The 14,435-nt window shown below is 58.3% G+C and overlaps 2 protein-coding genes across 4 annotated transcripts; one reads left to right on the plus strand and one right to left on the minus strand.

The window, feature by feature from the left end:
• Positions 1–643: 643 nt before the first annotated feature.
• Positions 644–8,057, plus strand: CPNE6 (copine 6). Of its 3 annotated transcripts, none has more exons than XM_014734109.3 (18): positions 644–883; positions 1,441–1,566; positions 2,873–3,063; positions 3,499–3,678; positions 4,023–4,097; positions 4,265–4,339; positions 4,500–4,583; positions 4,673–4,762; positions 5,131–5,235; positions 5,471–5,557; positions 5,797–5,856; positions 6,127–6,260; positions 6,338–6,392; positions 6,484–6,535; positions 6,872–7,005; positions 7,136–7,372; positions 7,570–7,743; positions 7,864–8,057. In XM_014734109.3, exons 3-17 carry the CDS (start codon positions 2,896–2,898, stop codon positions 7,705–7,707), a joined length of 1,674 nt encoding a protein of 557 aa, XP_014589595.1. In that variant the 5' UTR covers positions 644–883; positions 1,441–1,566; positions 2,873–2,895; the 3' UTR covers positions 7,708–7,743; positions 7,864–8,057. The 3 variants fall into 3 exon arrangements, with proteins under 3 accessions (XP_014589595.1, XP_014589594.1, XP_070129036.1); XM_014734108.3 differs by having other exon boundaries at positions 674–883; positions 2,851–3,063; XM_070272935.1 differs by having other exon boundaries at positions 683–936.
• A 1,773-nt stretch (positions 8,058–9,830) lies between these two features.
• NRL (neural retina leucine zipper) lies at positions 9,831–14,297 on the minus strand. Its single transcript, XM_001491263.4, has 3 exons — positions 14,166–14,297; positions 12,127–12,534; positions 9,831–11,203 (listed from the first exon to the last, which is right to left on the minus strand). Exons 2-3 carry the CDS (start codon positions 12,505–12,507, stop codon positions 10,871–10,873), a joined length of 714 nt encoding a protein of 237 aa, XP_001491313.1. The 5' UTR covers positions 12,508–12,534; positions 14,166–14,297; the 3' UTR covers positions 9,831–10,870.
• Between the last annotated feature and the right edge of the window lie 138 nt (positions 14,298–14,435).

Genomic DNA, 14,435 nt, shown 5'->3' on the forward strand with positions numbered 1-14,435 from the left:
TAAATGCTGTTGGGTCATCCTGGGGGCACCACCAATAGTCATAAATCCCAACAGTAGCGTGGCCTGTAGGTGAGCAGAAGTGAGAGGGAGTCTATGGCATGAGAAGGTCAACAATTAACCGTTCGCATTGGCATACTAACAAATACTAGCTTGGCATTCAAGACTCGGCTCAAGAGCCTCCTCTGTAAAGCCGTTCCTGATGCCCTCCCCCAACTCATCTAAATGGAACCCTCCCTGTTTGTGGCCCACTGCATCCTGAACAGGTCCACAACTTTGCACCTGTCACACTTAATTGCACTTGTGTATTCGCTTATTATCTCTGTCTGCTGGTCTGTCTGTTCTAGTGACATGCACCTCCCCCAGGGGCAGGAGCTATATCTTAATCACCTGTGTAGCCCCCGCCCTGGCACAGTGCCTGGCACCCAGGAGATGCTTGGTAAATGGCTGCTACCTTAATATATGAGCAACTCAGGAGGTGGAGGGTGAAGATGTTCTGGTAAACCCTCTTGCGTACTCATCCCAGATCGCCACGTACCCACGTGGGGCTGCAGCTCCCCAGGCAATTGCTCACTTCCCCTGGTCTCACTAGGGAATGACTAATGTCTTGTTTCCTCAAATCTGTGCGTGGCCTGGCCCCTCCCACAAGAATGTGGCCATATGGGTTGAATCTCCAGGAGGGGGTGCATTCTGGGCACCAAGAAGAAGCCTCAGGAATCAGTCCTCAGCACATCTCCCCACCAGACATCCCCTGTCTTCGGGGGGCTGTGTGACCCGGATGTGAGACTGTGTGCCCTTAAGCAATTGGGTCCATTCCCTTGTGTCTCCCTGTTAAAAGGTGGCTGGGAAACTGGCCCTCATTCTCAAAGCTATGAGGTCCGGCATGGTACGTGATGGCTTTTAAGGAGCACGTGAAGATCTCCGCTCTGTTATATTCCGGTTGGTGTGAGTGAGTGTATGTGTGTGCGTGTGACAAGTATAGCCCAGCGTTCTTTTGCATGTGACTGCAAATATCCTTAACAAGTGCGATGTGGAGAGTCTCGTGAGACAGGGTGTGTTTCCCTATGTGTATCCATAGGGCTGTCACTGTCGTGGTGTCACAGTGGGTTTATGTGCTGGCGCCTGTGTGTGTCAAGATATGTGCGAGCCTGTGAGTCGTGGGTGCATGTGTCCCCATCATTTCCCAGTGTGAATGTGTGTGTGCGCACATACCACCGCAATGTGTGCATCTCTGTGATGCTGGGTGTGGGTGTGGCGTGAAGGAGAAGATGTGTGTCACTGTGTCTGTGGGGGTCCTGCCTCTGTGCCACCCCGAGTCCGCCCTCCTCCCCAAGTTCTGTGGCTCCCTCCCAGGCAGTGGCTCTGCCCCTCCCCTCCTCTCCCTCCCAACCAGTCTGTGCGGGGGGAGCTGGTGCTGCAGCCCCCCCACCCCTCCCCATCCAGGCCCCATAAATAGCAGCAGAGTCGGAGCTGGAGCCGGAGTCGGAGCCAGCGCCAGTGGCTGGAGCAGCAAGGGAGTCAGGGCCAGGGCCAGAGAGCCGGAGAGAGGAGCCCCCGACTAGAGCCCAGGTGAGCCCACCCTTCCTCCCCAGCCCAGCCCCAGCCTGGCCCAGCCTGGCCCAGTCTCCATAACAACTCTCCCCCAGGCCCCAGAGAGGTCTCCAGTCCTGCCCGATCCCCTCGCCACCACACGCCCCTGCCCATCTCAGGGGATCTGAGAGAACTGGGAAACTCATGGCTGGACGGCAGAGACCCCCCCACCCCAGACCCTCCCTCACATATCCAGAAAGGCACACTGGGTGATGGGGTGGGAGCAGCATCCAGCCAGAGAAGGGTCCCAGTTCCGAGCGAGGTACAGGAAATGTCACACCCTCCTGAAGACAGACACACAACTAGAGGACAGACACACGGGGAGGGGGCATTCAGACACACCCACGCACACTTGCTGGGGGAAGCACGACATGAGAGCAGACAGCCTCACCCTGAGATGTGGACAGACACAGATAGATGGACCAACCGACCATAAGCTCGGCCAGTGTACCCCTGCCTGCTGCTGCCCGAGGCTTGGCACCACTGCTGGGGGAGGGTGGCTTGCGTGCATCCCACAGGCAGCATGGAGGGGGCCGCGGCTCCCCAAAAATCCTGTCGCTAAGAGACAATGCAAGCGCTGCCAAGAAGTGTGAGAACAGGGGAGGTGGAGAGGGAAGCGAGAGTTGTCACCGTGGGAGCCCCTGCGGGCGGGGGGGAGTGGGGGGGTGGGGGGGAACCTGGAGGAGCTTTCAGCAGGGACAGGGCTCTGCCTCCAACTCCCCCAGCCCACCACCCCTCCCTTTCCATCAGCCAACCAGAAAGTGAGTCGGGGGAGGTGGATAGGGACAGCCGGCAGGGCCCCCTGCAACCTGCCTCCCCCTGCCCATCACAGACTCCGCTCCTGAGGCCGGTCCTCTTCAGACTTTCAGGGGCCCCTCCACCCCCTTCCCCACCCCCTTGCCCCAGTTCAGCTCCCTCGTGCCAAGCCTGAGTGCAGCGCTGGCTCAAACATCAGCTGGGAAATAGCAGAAGGTGCTGAGGCAGCAGAAAGCGTGGATCAATCGATGGCCTAGGAGCCAAGACTGCCGGGAACCCCACCAACCCTCCAGCCTCTCCAGCCCCACCCATGCACACTAGGTCAACAGGGGTGACAGGAGCACAGGGCTGTGCAGGAGTGAGAGGCTCAGGTCCTCCGCCCTCCCCTGCTCTGAGCTCTGGGAAGCTGAGCCGAGGGTGGGGGAGACAGGGGGTGCAAGAGATCCCAGGGCCTCAGGCAGCAGGACAAAGGAGGGCAGGCTCTCAGACCGACCCCTCCCTTGGCAGGTGTTTCCTTTCCACTGTCCAGGTCATCTCTGTCCCCCCAGTGACATGTCTGACCCTGAGATGGGATGGGTGCCTGAGCCCCCAGCCATGACACTGGGGGCCTCGCGGGTGGAGCTGCGGGTGTCCTGCCACGGCCTCCTGGACCGAGACACACTCACCAAGCCCCACCCCTGCGTGTTGCTCAAGCTCTACTCTGACGAGCAGTGGGTGGAGGTGAGAAGGGGCTTGGGTCTTTCCTTCACTAACCCCCTGGCCCGGGAAGGAGGGAGGCCAGGTGGGGGCGATGAAAGTCTCATGATGGAACGTGAGGATTCTGAGGGGTTTCTTCTCAGCTGTGTGGGTAACCTTGGAGACGAGTGTGCCACCATTACGAACCCAAACCATTTTACAGTTTCCACAGCCCAGAGTCCCAGAGGGTCCCAACACCGCACTGGAGGCAGTGGCACAACCCCTAAAAGCCTTATGAGAGCCCCAGAGAGCTGACGGTCTGGTGGGCTGGCGGCACCCTGAGCTCAGGGTTCAGCCTAGAGAGGGAAGAGCTAGTCGCTGGGGATGTGGGAGTCCAAGGGAAGCTGGCAGGAGTGAGGTGGTCCAGGGCAGAGAAAAGTAGCCTGGGTTCCCACAGGGCCCTCACTCCTCCTGCCGCAGGTGGAGCACACGGAGGTGCTACGCTCCTGCTCCAGCCCCGTCTTCTCTCGGGTGCTGGCCCTCGAGTACTTTTTTGAGGAGAAGCAGCCCCTGCAGTTCCACGTGTTTGACGCTGAGGACGGAGCTACCAGCCCCCGCAATGACACCTTCCTGGGCTCTACGGAATGCACCTTGGGCCAGGTTTGCATTCCCACCCCACCCAACCCCAGCTTCTGCCTCTAACAGCCAAAATAACAGACAGTGTGAGCTCCAGAGCTAGTTCAATCAGGGCTTAGACCCCATCTCCAACATTCACTGGCTGTGCAGCCTTGGGCAAGATTCTAAACCTCTCTGAATCTTAGTTTCCTCATCTAAACAATGGGGTCACAGTGCCTACCTCTTAAGGTTGCCATGAAGATTAAGTCCAACCCTAGCCCGAGTGCAGCCCCTGTGGGCATTCAGAGGGCACTGATTCCCTTGTCCCTTGTACCCTGGCCAAGGCAGGGGGGCACCACAACTGGATCTCCCTCCACCTCCATCCCCAGATTGTGTCACAAACCAAGGTCACTAAGCCATTGCTGCTGAAGAATGGGAAGACAGCGGGCAAGTCCACCATCACGGTAGGCAAGGTCCCCTGTACTCACCCTTGGGCAGAGCGGTCAATGCCCCTGCATGGACATCCTGGTAACATCATGCCCAAGACTGGTACCCTCCTAAGGGAGAGTGCACATGGGGTGGCCCTTGTGGTGGGGGGTGGCGGGGTCCTGCCACTTGTGTCCCCTGGCAGATCGTGGCCGAGGAGGTATCCGGCACCAACGACTATGTGCAACTCACCTTCAGAGCCCACAAGCTGGACAACAAGGTTGGAACCCCAGAGTCCAGGCCCCCATCTCCTGTTAGAGAGCCGAGGCTCCCCCCACTCAAGACCAATCCCAGGGCCCCTGTGCTGCTCGCTTCTCAGCGTTAGCTGCCTCCCCCTGCAGACCTCACCAGGCTCATGGGCCCCTTCCCCTGTCCCTCAGGATCTGTTCAGCAAGTCTGACCCTTTCATGGAGATCTATAAGACCAACGGGGAACAGAGTGACCAGCTGGTCTGGAGGACCGAGGTTGGTGCCTGGGGCAATGGGGAAGGAGGGAGGAAGAGCAGAGTAGGAAACTTAGATAGGAGGTGACCAGCCTCTGGGGCCTCTCTAAGGTGGTGAAGAACAACCTGAACCCCAGCTGGGAGCCGTTCCGCCTGTCCCTGCACTCCCTATGCAGCTGTGATGTCCACCGGCCTCTCAAGGTGAAGCCCTGCCACCAAGGGCAGCTGATTGGAGCACTGGGCCTCTGTCTGAGACCTTCTCCCTGAGTGTGGCAAGCCCTTTCCCTCGCTCCCTGAGACAAGCCCTTCCCATTGTGGGGTAAAGAACCGGTCAGAGCTCAGTGTTCTTACACTGTGTGCCTTATATCGGAGGCCAAAGTCCCTGCCAGACTGAGCCAAAGGATGAAGTTCAGCAGGTGGCCTCTTTGGGCAGGTTGAGGACATCTGTTTGGGCCTAGAGACTGTCAGGCCCCTACCTCCCTGAGTCCTTTCCCCTGCCCCAGGAACCTCTGCAAAGCATCCCTGACCCTGACCCTAACACCCCCCTACCCCCGCCCGCACCTTCCCAGTTCCTGGTGTATGACTACGACTCGAGTGGGAAGCATGACTTCATCGGCGAGTTCACCAGCACCTTCCAGGAGATGCAGGAAGGAACGGCAGACCCTGGGCAGGAGGTGCCACAAAGACCCCACCCCACTCCCCAGAATCCCACCCAGATCCCTGGAAAAATCTTGAGGGTGCTAAAGAGACGGCCATCTGTCACAGGAGGTGGAGAGGGTGGAAAGCACCCTGGCTCAGCCTAACGACTGAGGCATGGCGGGTTTTGCTCTGGGAGGCTCTGCGGGAAGCGGGGCAAGGGGTCACCTGAAGGAATCGTGACCCTAGGCTTGTGGGGCATGTGGGGTCTAGATGCAGTGGGACTGTATCAACCCCAAGTACCGGGACAAGAAGAAGAATTACAAGAGCTCAGGGACCGTGGTGCTGGCCCGGTGCACGGTAAACCCAGCGTCTTCCGAAGCCCTGGCCCAGCCCCAACCCCGACCGCACCCTCGCCTTCAACCCTGCCCTTGTTTCAAAAACCACTTTCTCTGCTTCTGGGAACGAGAAGGCTTGTCCTATCCCAGCGTGAACTTCAATCTCAAAAATCCTGGTCCCTCCACTTACCCTACAGAAGCCCCATCCAGCTCCCTCCTCTAAGGACCATCCCTCCACTTTGCCTCCCTCCCTCCCGCCAGGTGGAGAAGGTGCACACCTTCCTGGATTACATCATGGGAGGCTGCCAGATCAGCTTCACGGTAAAGGCCCAGGGGGTGGGGACACAGGCAAGAGGCACACAGGCCAAGAGCATAGTGAACTGAAGGAGCCCAGAATCTCCACTGCCCCTACTTGGGCCTCTCACGAGTCTTAGGGTTGTCATCCTGTTCCCCTTGCCCCACCCCATGATGAGGCTACCTGTGATGGGCTCATCCAGATTCATCTTAGTCCTCCTTACAGACCCTAGCTCTGGCCTGGCCTCTCTGTTGGCTCTCATGGATGCAACATGACACTTCCCCCTTCCCCACCAGGTGGCCATTGACTTCACCGCCTCCAATGGGGACCCGAGAAGCAGCCAGTCCCTACACTGCCTCAGCCCCCGCCAGCCCAACCACTACCTGCAGGCCCTGCGTGCAGTGGGAGGCATCTGCCAGGACTACGACAGGTAGGAGGAGGTGGGGGCGGGGGCACAGGTAGGGAGGCCTTGCCCGATGGGCCCCCACAGCCTTTTCTTCTCCCCAGCGATAAGCGGTTCCCAGCGTTTGGCTTTGGGGCTCGAATCCCCCCCAACTTCGAGGTAGGCTGGGTTTGAGAGGAAGACAGGAGATGGTGGGAGAGTCAGACAAGAAGGAAAGACACCCCCTTGCTGCCTCACCTTACCCTCACAGGTGTCCCATGACTTTGCTATCAACTTTGACCCAGAAAATCCTGAATGTGAAGGTAAGAGGGGAGATTCCCACCAGCCCTGCCTTCCCACCTCCAGCTTGCTGCACATCCTGTATAGCCCATGCAGGAGCACAGACTCCATTCCCATGGGCCCAGTCCCTGACCCTTCACCCATCCAGCACCTGTCTTCATTTGGTAAGACTTCCAGCTCCTGGCTCAGCATCTGCCCACCCAACTCCCCCAGCGCCTCGACCACCCAACTCTCCTCCTACTTAGTGAGGAACTTGGGGGGGCAGGGCAGTCCCCAGACAGGGAAGCACCTTCTCGCTTTAAGGAGTGTCAGGAAGGACTCCCTGCTAATCTCTGCCAGCCTCATCCCTTTGCCCACAGAGATCTCAGGGGTCATCGCCTCCTATCGCCGTTGCCTGCCCCAGATCCAGCTCTATGGTCCCACCAACGTGGCCCCCATCATCAACCGAGTAGCTGGGCCAGCCCAGCGGGAGCAGAGCACCGGCCAAGCCACGGTGAGGAGACCAAGCTGGCAACCAGGGGCTGCCCCAGGTGTCCTCCTGTGGGGCCAGGGGCCCGGCTTGGAGTGGGTGCCAATGCCCTTGCACACGGAGCCGACCCTTCCTCCCCTCTGCCTGCCCTCAGAAGTACTCGGTGCTGCTGGTGCTCACGGATGGCGTGGTGAGCGACATGGCCGAGACCCGCACCGCCATCGTGCGCGCCTCCCGCCTGCCCATGTCCATCATCATCGTGGGTGTGGGCAATGCCGACTTCTCTGACATGCGACTGCTGGACGGCGACGACGGTACCTTGCGCTGCCCCCGAGGGGTGCCCGCGGCCCGCGACATCGTCCAGTTCGTGCCCTTCCGGGACTTCAAGGATGTAAGTACCCGGCGCCCCTCCCGGCTGAAGGACTCCTCAGGTCCTCATGCCCCCAAATCTGACCTGTCTCTCCCACCAAGCTGATGTCCTGCGAAGACGCTGGACCCCTCCAGAGGCCAAGGCGAAGCCCCGCCCCCTTACCTGACCCCGCCTCGTCCACTCTCCTGCCCTAACCACGTTCCGGTCCCCACCCCCAGGCCGCACCCTCTGCGCTAGCTAAGTGCGTCCTGGCGGAAGTGCCGCGGCAGGTGGTGGAGTACTACGCCAGCCAGGGCATCAGCCCGGGGGCTCCCAGGCCCTGCACGCCGGCCACCACCCCCAGCCCTAGCCCGTGACTGCCTCCACCGGATCAACACTCCCTCAGCCTCTCAGTGAGTCCTGGGGGCCCAAAGGGGTGGACATTAGGGGGTGCAAGGTGGGGCTTGGTGGAGCCCATCGTGGCTGGATGTGGTGTAAAAGAGGGCACTTATGACTATACCACCATTTCCCAGGTGTCCTGACCCTTGTGACTCGAGTGACCAGTGCCTCTCCCCCTTGGTCCAGCTGTGCCCCTGGGTGCCGGAAGCGAGTGGTGAGCCCTGTCCCCATCTCTCCAGGCCCCACACCCTTCAACCTTGTGGCCCCTCAGTGACTTTCTTCAGTAATCTGACTTTCTGGCTGTTAATAAAGGGAACCACTCCTAGCATCTCAGCCTCTACCCCTCATGCCTCAGATGCCCAGTGGGCAGGCCGTAGCACCCACACACACACCATTAAGAAATGAGGACCAGCGCCTTTCAAAATCTGAGCCAGAATTCCAGGCAGCCTGATGTCCCTACAGGTTCACCTCAACTATGTGCCAGTGGGATCTGAGCAGCCCCTCCCCTCCCCTCCCAACCCCAGGGGGCCCAGGCACCATGAGGATTAATTACTGGAGATGGGGGGTAATAAGGGGCTGTCAAGGGGCAGGCTGATACCCTCTTACAGCTGTCTCCAGAGGAGCCCAGCTGAGTCCCCCAGGGGCTGAACCCCGGCCCCCACACAGCTGTGGGGCGGGCCGAGAAGGGGTATTGGGGGGCACTGCAGGAGGCAGCAGGTCTGCTAGTGAATTACGAATACAGAGGGGGCACCTAAGGTCCGTGCAGCCTGGTTTTCCTGGGTGTGTGAATGTGTGCGTGTGTTCTTGCATCTCCCTGACTCTCCATGAGTGTGGCCTTTATGGTTCAGGAAGTCCAGCTGTGTATTCTTAATAACATTAACGACAGCAGCAAACATGCTTCTTTAGCACGCGTGAAGCTTTGTGCTAAGTGCTTAAAATGCATGCATTCTCACTAGGTAGTTACCATTACTTTCCCCATTTTCTGACAAAGCAAGTGAGGCTTGATTTGAACTCACCCGTAGTAAAGATCTGGTAGGCCTGGAACTTGAGCACAGGCTCCTCTGCCCAAAGTGCCCACAGTCTTAATCACTAGTGTGCAACTTCTGTGTGAGGTGTATCCCTGTGACCCTCATCTTGAGACCCAGGTGTCCATATATGTGGCCTGATTGTTGTAGAGATGTGGGTGCCTGTGGATGGGCATGTCTGCCCGTGTGTGTGCTGTGCAGGGCCTCAGCCAGTCAAGTGCAAGAGCGGCGGTGGGTCTGGCTTGCAGTTCCAGAGGGCAGGCAAGGACACAGGTGATACCCAGAGTGAGGAAGAAGAGCTGGGCTCCTGGAAGGACCCTCCCTGCCCCAGCCTCCCCCTTCAATGATGCTGTGGAAGGGCATGAAGGAGGAGAAGCTAAAGGTGCCATGAGCCTAAGAGAGAGGAGCCAGAGCCAGAGACGGTGGCCAGTGGCCAGTAGTGGGAAAGGGAGAGGAGAAGAGAAAGAAATCCTGGGGGAGATGGAGGAGAGGCCTCCCATGTCAGGCTCCTGAGTGGAGGAGGGATGAGCTGGGCTAGAGGAGGGGGAGGAGGGAACAAGAATTGCGATGGGAAGAGACAGCTGGGGAGGGGGTGGATGGAGGGGGGCAGAAAGGAAGAGAGACATATGGGAGGCTCTTCCCCACGCCTCACTGCTTCTCCCATTTATTGTGTCCCTTAGAGGATCTACAACAGTGGCTGGTGAGGTAGCTACTCTCAGTTCAATGCCTCTGCTCTGCCCAGATCCCCGCCCACTCTCTCCATAGGCTGCTGAACCAGAGGGCTGGGTTACCATGGCAACTGTGAGACCTCTGGATAGCCATAGGCGGGCCAAGCTGGTCACTGCTGCTCCTAGGCTTCTGTGCTGTGGTAGTGGGAGGGGAAGGCTCCATCTGGCCCAATCCCCACCCGTCCACCCCATTTTCATTGGGCCTCCAGAACTGAGATGCACCACGCAGTCCAGGTGGGGGGTTCCCTCTCTCTCTCTTTCTCTCATACACACACACACACACAGAAGCCTGGAGCCAGGATAAAGAATGAACACTTCTTAAATTGCAAGAACATTTAACCAATAGTGTAAAGTTCTGCCTGGACTTCAAGTTTAATTCACAAAAGCTGCATTCTCTCAGCTCCTCGTCATGCTGGAGAAAGTCTCACCTTAGCCCTCAGAGAGGCAGGAGGTAGCAGGGGCACCTATGCAGGTTTGGAGGCCAAGGCAGCCTGGAGGGAGCAGCAGAAGACCAGCGCATGGGCTCACCCACTGCCCAAGCTGCAGTCAGGAAGCTAGAGTAGGACAGCAAGTCCCTTTGGTGAAGTTGTCTTAGGGACTCCCACACTAAGAAAATGCCAGACTGGAAAGGTGTCAGAAGTCATCCAAGCCAAATGAGGATTAGATTAGGTAATCCAGACACAGGGAGCAAGGGATTTGCTCCAGGTGACAGAGGTATCCTGTGGCACAGCTGGGACTAGGGCCCAGGTCTCCAGACTTCTGCCCAGGGTTCTCTCCCGGCCCACACCAGCCATCCCCAGAGCTCCTCAGGCCTTCACTGCTCTGGGCCTTGGAGGCCACCGGTTGCGTAGGAAGAAAGCCTCTTGGATAGAGTTCCTAGTCTGTCTTGCTAGTGGGAATTGAAATCTTGAAAATGCAGTAGTCCTACAATGGGGAGATTACAAGCCTCCGAATGAAAATACAGCCTCGTTGCTAATTACCACCTTAATGCACTACAGGTTGAAAACCTTGAATTAAAATCTAAACTGAGGGGGAAGCTGCACCCTCATTCACTGTGTCACCCAGCCATCATCCACGCTCCACACACACACACAGGGCCCGGCACTGGCTCTGCAGATCTCAGCGTCCTGGTCATTTGGGATGGGGCGGGAGGTGGAGAGTTTCTGTGCACGATCTGCGTGAGAGGGCACCCCTCTTCCCAGATAATGATCAGCATCTAACTTCGGAGCATGCCTTGAGGGTCCAGCAAGTTTGGGGATATTTGCGTGGTCATACAAGGGAGCGTCTGGCACCAGAAGGTGCTCAGTAACCACCTAGTGAATGGTACCGCCGCCTCCTGGGTGGTGCCCCCCACCCACCTACTCCGCCATTCTGCGGCCCCAAGCGGCTCAGAGGAAGAAGTGGGCGTGGTCCCCGGACCCGGGGCCGCTCGAGGTCAGCCGGTCACAGCGAGCCTTGTAGAGGTCGCGCTCCCTGGCCAGGCGGGCTACCTCGGCCCTCAGCGCGTCCAGCTGGGCGGCCAGACGGGCACGCTCGGCCTCCAGCCCGCGCCGCTGCTGCAGCCGCTTGGAGCGACAGGCCTGCGCGTAACCGCGGTTCTTCAGCGTGCGGCGCCTCTGCTTCAGCCGCAGCGCCTCGTCGCGCCCGCAGCCCCGCAGCTGCCGGTTTAGCTCCCGCACAGACATCGACACCAGCGCCGCGTCCGAAAACCGCTCGGCCAGCTGCAGAGGAAGCGGGCAGAGACCTGGTCAGCGCCGGGTGCTACGCACTCCATACACAGGTCCCGACGCCAGAGTGGCCCTGCCCCCGGGGAGGCTCCACCCCCGGCTCCCACCTTACCGGCAGGCTCGCCCTGCCACGGAATGGATCTCGCAGTCCAGACCCCGCCCCAGTCCCAACCCGCCTGGGGCCACGCGGTCCTGGCTAAGGGGCTAGCGCATCTTTGGCTCCGCCCCACGCGGCAGGCCCCGCCTCCCACGGTCAGGCGAGCCAATGGCGCACCAGAGCCCGCACCGCCCCTCCGCGGTCCTCAGCATCCGGCTCCAGGCCCGCGTGACCTGCGGGCCCGCGCCCAGACGGACCCCGCCCCTCCAACGCGCCTCTCTCCCCTGTCCTGAAGGCCGCAACCCTGTGACCCTCAAAGGATTTGGATTACATCCTAATGCCCTCAACACCCCCATCTGTGTCTATAATTAATAGGATGAGTCCCTATTCTTCCTGAGAAGGTTGAGGGCCGTGGAAGCACGAAGTCTTGAAAGGGCCAGCCTCATTCCGGTTCCCACAGTCATAACTCCGCTCCCTTCTACGCACAACCCTTTTCCTGGTGTCCACAGACACGGTATCATTTACCTCCTCGTAAACAACCGCTCCCTGACGCCCTTTCGTTCTCAATCCTCCCCTTTCGGTCCTCTTCTAACCTTATCTTCTTCTTCCTCCTGGTTCAGCCTACTCATTTCTCATCATTTGGAAAAAAGGGAGGGCGGAGGACGTAGTGTTCTCTATCTGATTTCTTTCAAGGGCCCTTCTTCCCTTCTGCCTTCTGTCTCTTTCCCAATCTGTAACCCCCTCTGGGAACTCTCCTCCCTCTTGAACTGCCCTCCTCCCTCAGCCTGCCTCCCCTCAGACTGGCTCACTGATCACTCACCTGGGTATGCTGGGCTCCGGTCTCCTCCGGGCTCCCTGGGTAGTAGCCATGGGGCCCCTCACCAGGGACTGGGCTCTGACCCTGCAGCAGCTCCACGGCCTCCTCCGGACTCAGCCCCAGTGCCTCCCCAGCCCCCAGCTGTTGCTGTAGGGTGGCCAGCCAGTACAGCTCCTCCAGGCCTGGCCGGGGTCCCTCGGTGGCCCCCACCATGCCTGGCTCACTGAAGGTGGGTGAAGGAGGCACTGAGCTGTAGGGGGTGGAACCCAGTGAGGCTGTAGGAGGGGCAGATCGCCCCTCCGAGGGTTCCCGCTTTACCTCAAACTTCATCAAGTCAAAGTCATTGACATATTCCATGGCCAGGGGGCTAGGTGGCAGTGCCATTCTGGGGCTGGATTGGGAGGGGTGCACCTGCAAAAGAAGAGGAGAGGTTTGGAGCACCTGGAGGCTGCCTGCCAGCCTCCTTTCCCAAAACTTGCTTCCCCTGAAGCCCAAGTGCCCTAGAGCCAGAGTTCTGGAAAGCCGGGGAGATGTGCAGCTCTGCTCCCTACATAGTCACCTCCGGGCTGGGGGCAACTTTTTAGGTGGCAGGGGCTCCTGACCGGTGGCAAGCAGCTTAAAGGCCTGGATGAGGAAGAGGATAACACAGCCTCTGGCCCACTGGTGCCTCTGGGATCTATGAAAAACAAGAGGAAGATGGCAGTGCTCCCAACTTTAATGCTGGGACGTGCTGAGAGGCTCTGTCATCTCAAGAGACATCATTTCATTTCCAAGCAATTTAAAAGATTTGCTTAATTAACTGTGATAGAGTATGTGTATATTTTAGGACAATGGGAAGTCACGTATGCTGTGATTTTTAATCTATGAGGATAACGTGCGTGATACCTCTCTCTCAGAGCCCCAGGCCAGAGCCTTGCACATAGAAGACCCTCAGTGCACATCTGTTCTATGGATTAAGCAATTAGTGAATACCTTTTATAGGAGCAAGAGACTTTCCAAGGAAAAAAAGAAAGGTCCTCAAATCAGTTCTAGAAAGATCAGGACTGAGTGCTGACAATCTTTCCCCAAGGCCAATCTCTCCAAGGGGAATGAACCAAGACTGGTTTTCCCCCTCTACTCAGAACCTGCTCTGTTGTGTGAACTTGAGCAGACCCCCTTCCCCTTTCTGACCCCAGTTTCTCCTTCTATCCAAGGAAGGAAGTTAGACTTTAACAGTTCCCAAAGAGTGTTCTGTGAAGCACTAAGTCTGAAAAACACTCAAGAAGAGGTCTATGCTCAGATAATTTTGAGAAATGCTGCCTCTCATCCCCACCTCTTGCAGATTCACAAAGCACAGCAGCATATTAATCTGAGAAGTCCTTCAGTAACTATCTGTTCAACCTCAACACAGAGTGCCTCGAACTTATGTCCTCAAGGACCTCTCCTCTGTCTTATCAACCATGGAGCGGGTGCTCATCTAGGAACCTCTGGCTAGATGACCTCGGAGATCCTTCCCAGCCTGGAAGTCCCAAGCTCTAGCCCAGTTCCAACAGCCCCACCACCAGCCCCAGGAGAGGCAAGGCGGGGCTTAGCGTTTGGCTCCATCTTGATGCCCCAAGCCTAGGTAGCCCTCTTTCCAACCACATCTCAGGCCCCCAGGCTCTGCCCAGAGAGTCAGGAAGAAGGACCAGGCTTCTCTCTTTTCCTGTCCCAAGGAACCAGGGAAGGGTTTTTGCCCATCTATTGAGCTCCCTACCCTTGACAGGACAGAGGGGATGGGAACAAAGACACAGATTGAAGGAACTGACCCTTGGCAAGGAGGAGACCGTGAGCCCCTGAAGGAGGTGTCCAGAGTGAATTGGATGAAGAGATAAGTAAGGGGGTTGTTTATCTTTCTGAAGTGATAGCAGTGAGGGACATAAGGCCAGTCTGGGTGGGAGTGGAGCAGAGGACAGAAGTGTGAAGGTCCCTGAAAACAGGCAACAGAGAGCAGAGAGCAGGTGTTGGAGGAGGGGGCTCTGGGTGAGCAGCCTGGCACCTAGGTGGGCCGCGGACATACTCACTTTAGGGATGGCAGAGATGATGTGGTCAGTGTCAGAGCCAGGTGGGCACAGCTTCCCCAGAGACTGGAGGCCCCATTGAGCAGGGCCTGGCGGCTCTGTGCTCAGAACAAGGGGCTGTGGGCACAGAGCCCAAAGGGCACTCTTAAAGGGCCAGCGCTCTGAGGTCATCTGTGGTCCTGAGGCCTCCAGCCAATGAGGTAAGGGGATCATTTGCATATCTCATTGTCCTGGGGGGTTGGGGGGAGTGAGGGGGAGGACATGTATGCCTAT

Source organism: Equus caballus, chromosome 1 (genome assembly GCF_041296265.1).
Source record: "Equus caballus isolate H_3958 breed thoroughbred chromosome 1, TB-T2T, whole genome shotgun sequence".
Classification (NCBI taxonomy): Eukaryota; Metazoa; Chordata; class Mammalia; order Perissodactyla; family Equidae; genus Equus; species Equus caballus.

Excerpts from the sequence above, each read along its gene's own strand:
- NRL (XM_001491263.4), bottom strand. The coding sequence starts at position 12,507 with ATGGCACTGCCACCTAGCCCCCTGGCCATGGAATATGTCAATGACTTT. Across the intron at positions 11,204-12,126 it reads CCGGAGCCCAGCATACCCAG|CTGGCCGAGCGGTTTTCGGA; the intron begins GTGAGTGATCAG and ends CTTCCTCTGCAG.
- CPNE6 (XM_014734109.3), top strand. The coding sequence starts at position 2,896 with ATGTCTGACCCTGAGATGGGATGGGTGCCTGAGCCCCCAGCCATGACA. Across the intron at positions 4,763-5,130 it reads ATGTCCACCGGCCTCTCAAG|TTCCTGGTGTATGACTACGA; the intron begins GTGAAGCCCTGC and ends GCACCTTCCCAG. Across the intron at positions 5,857-6,126 it reads GCTGCCAGATCAGCTTCACG|GTGGCCATTGACTTCACCGC; the intron begins GTAAAGGCCCAG and ends CTTCCCCACCAG.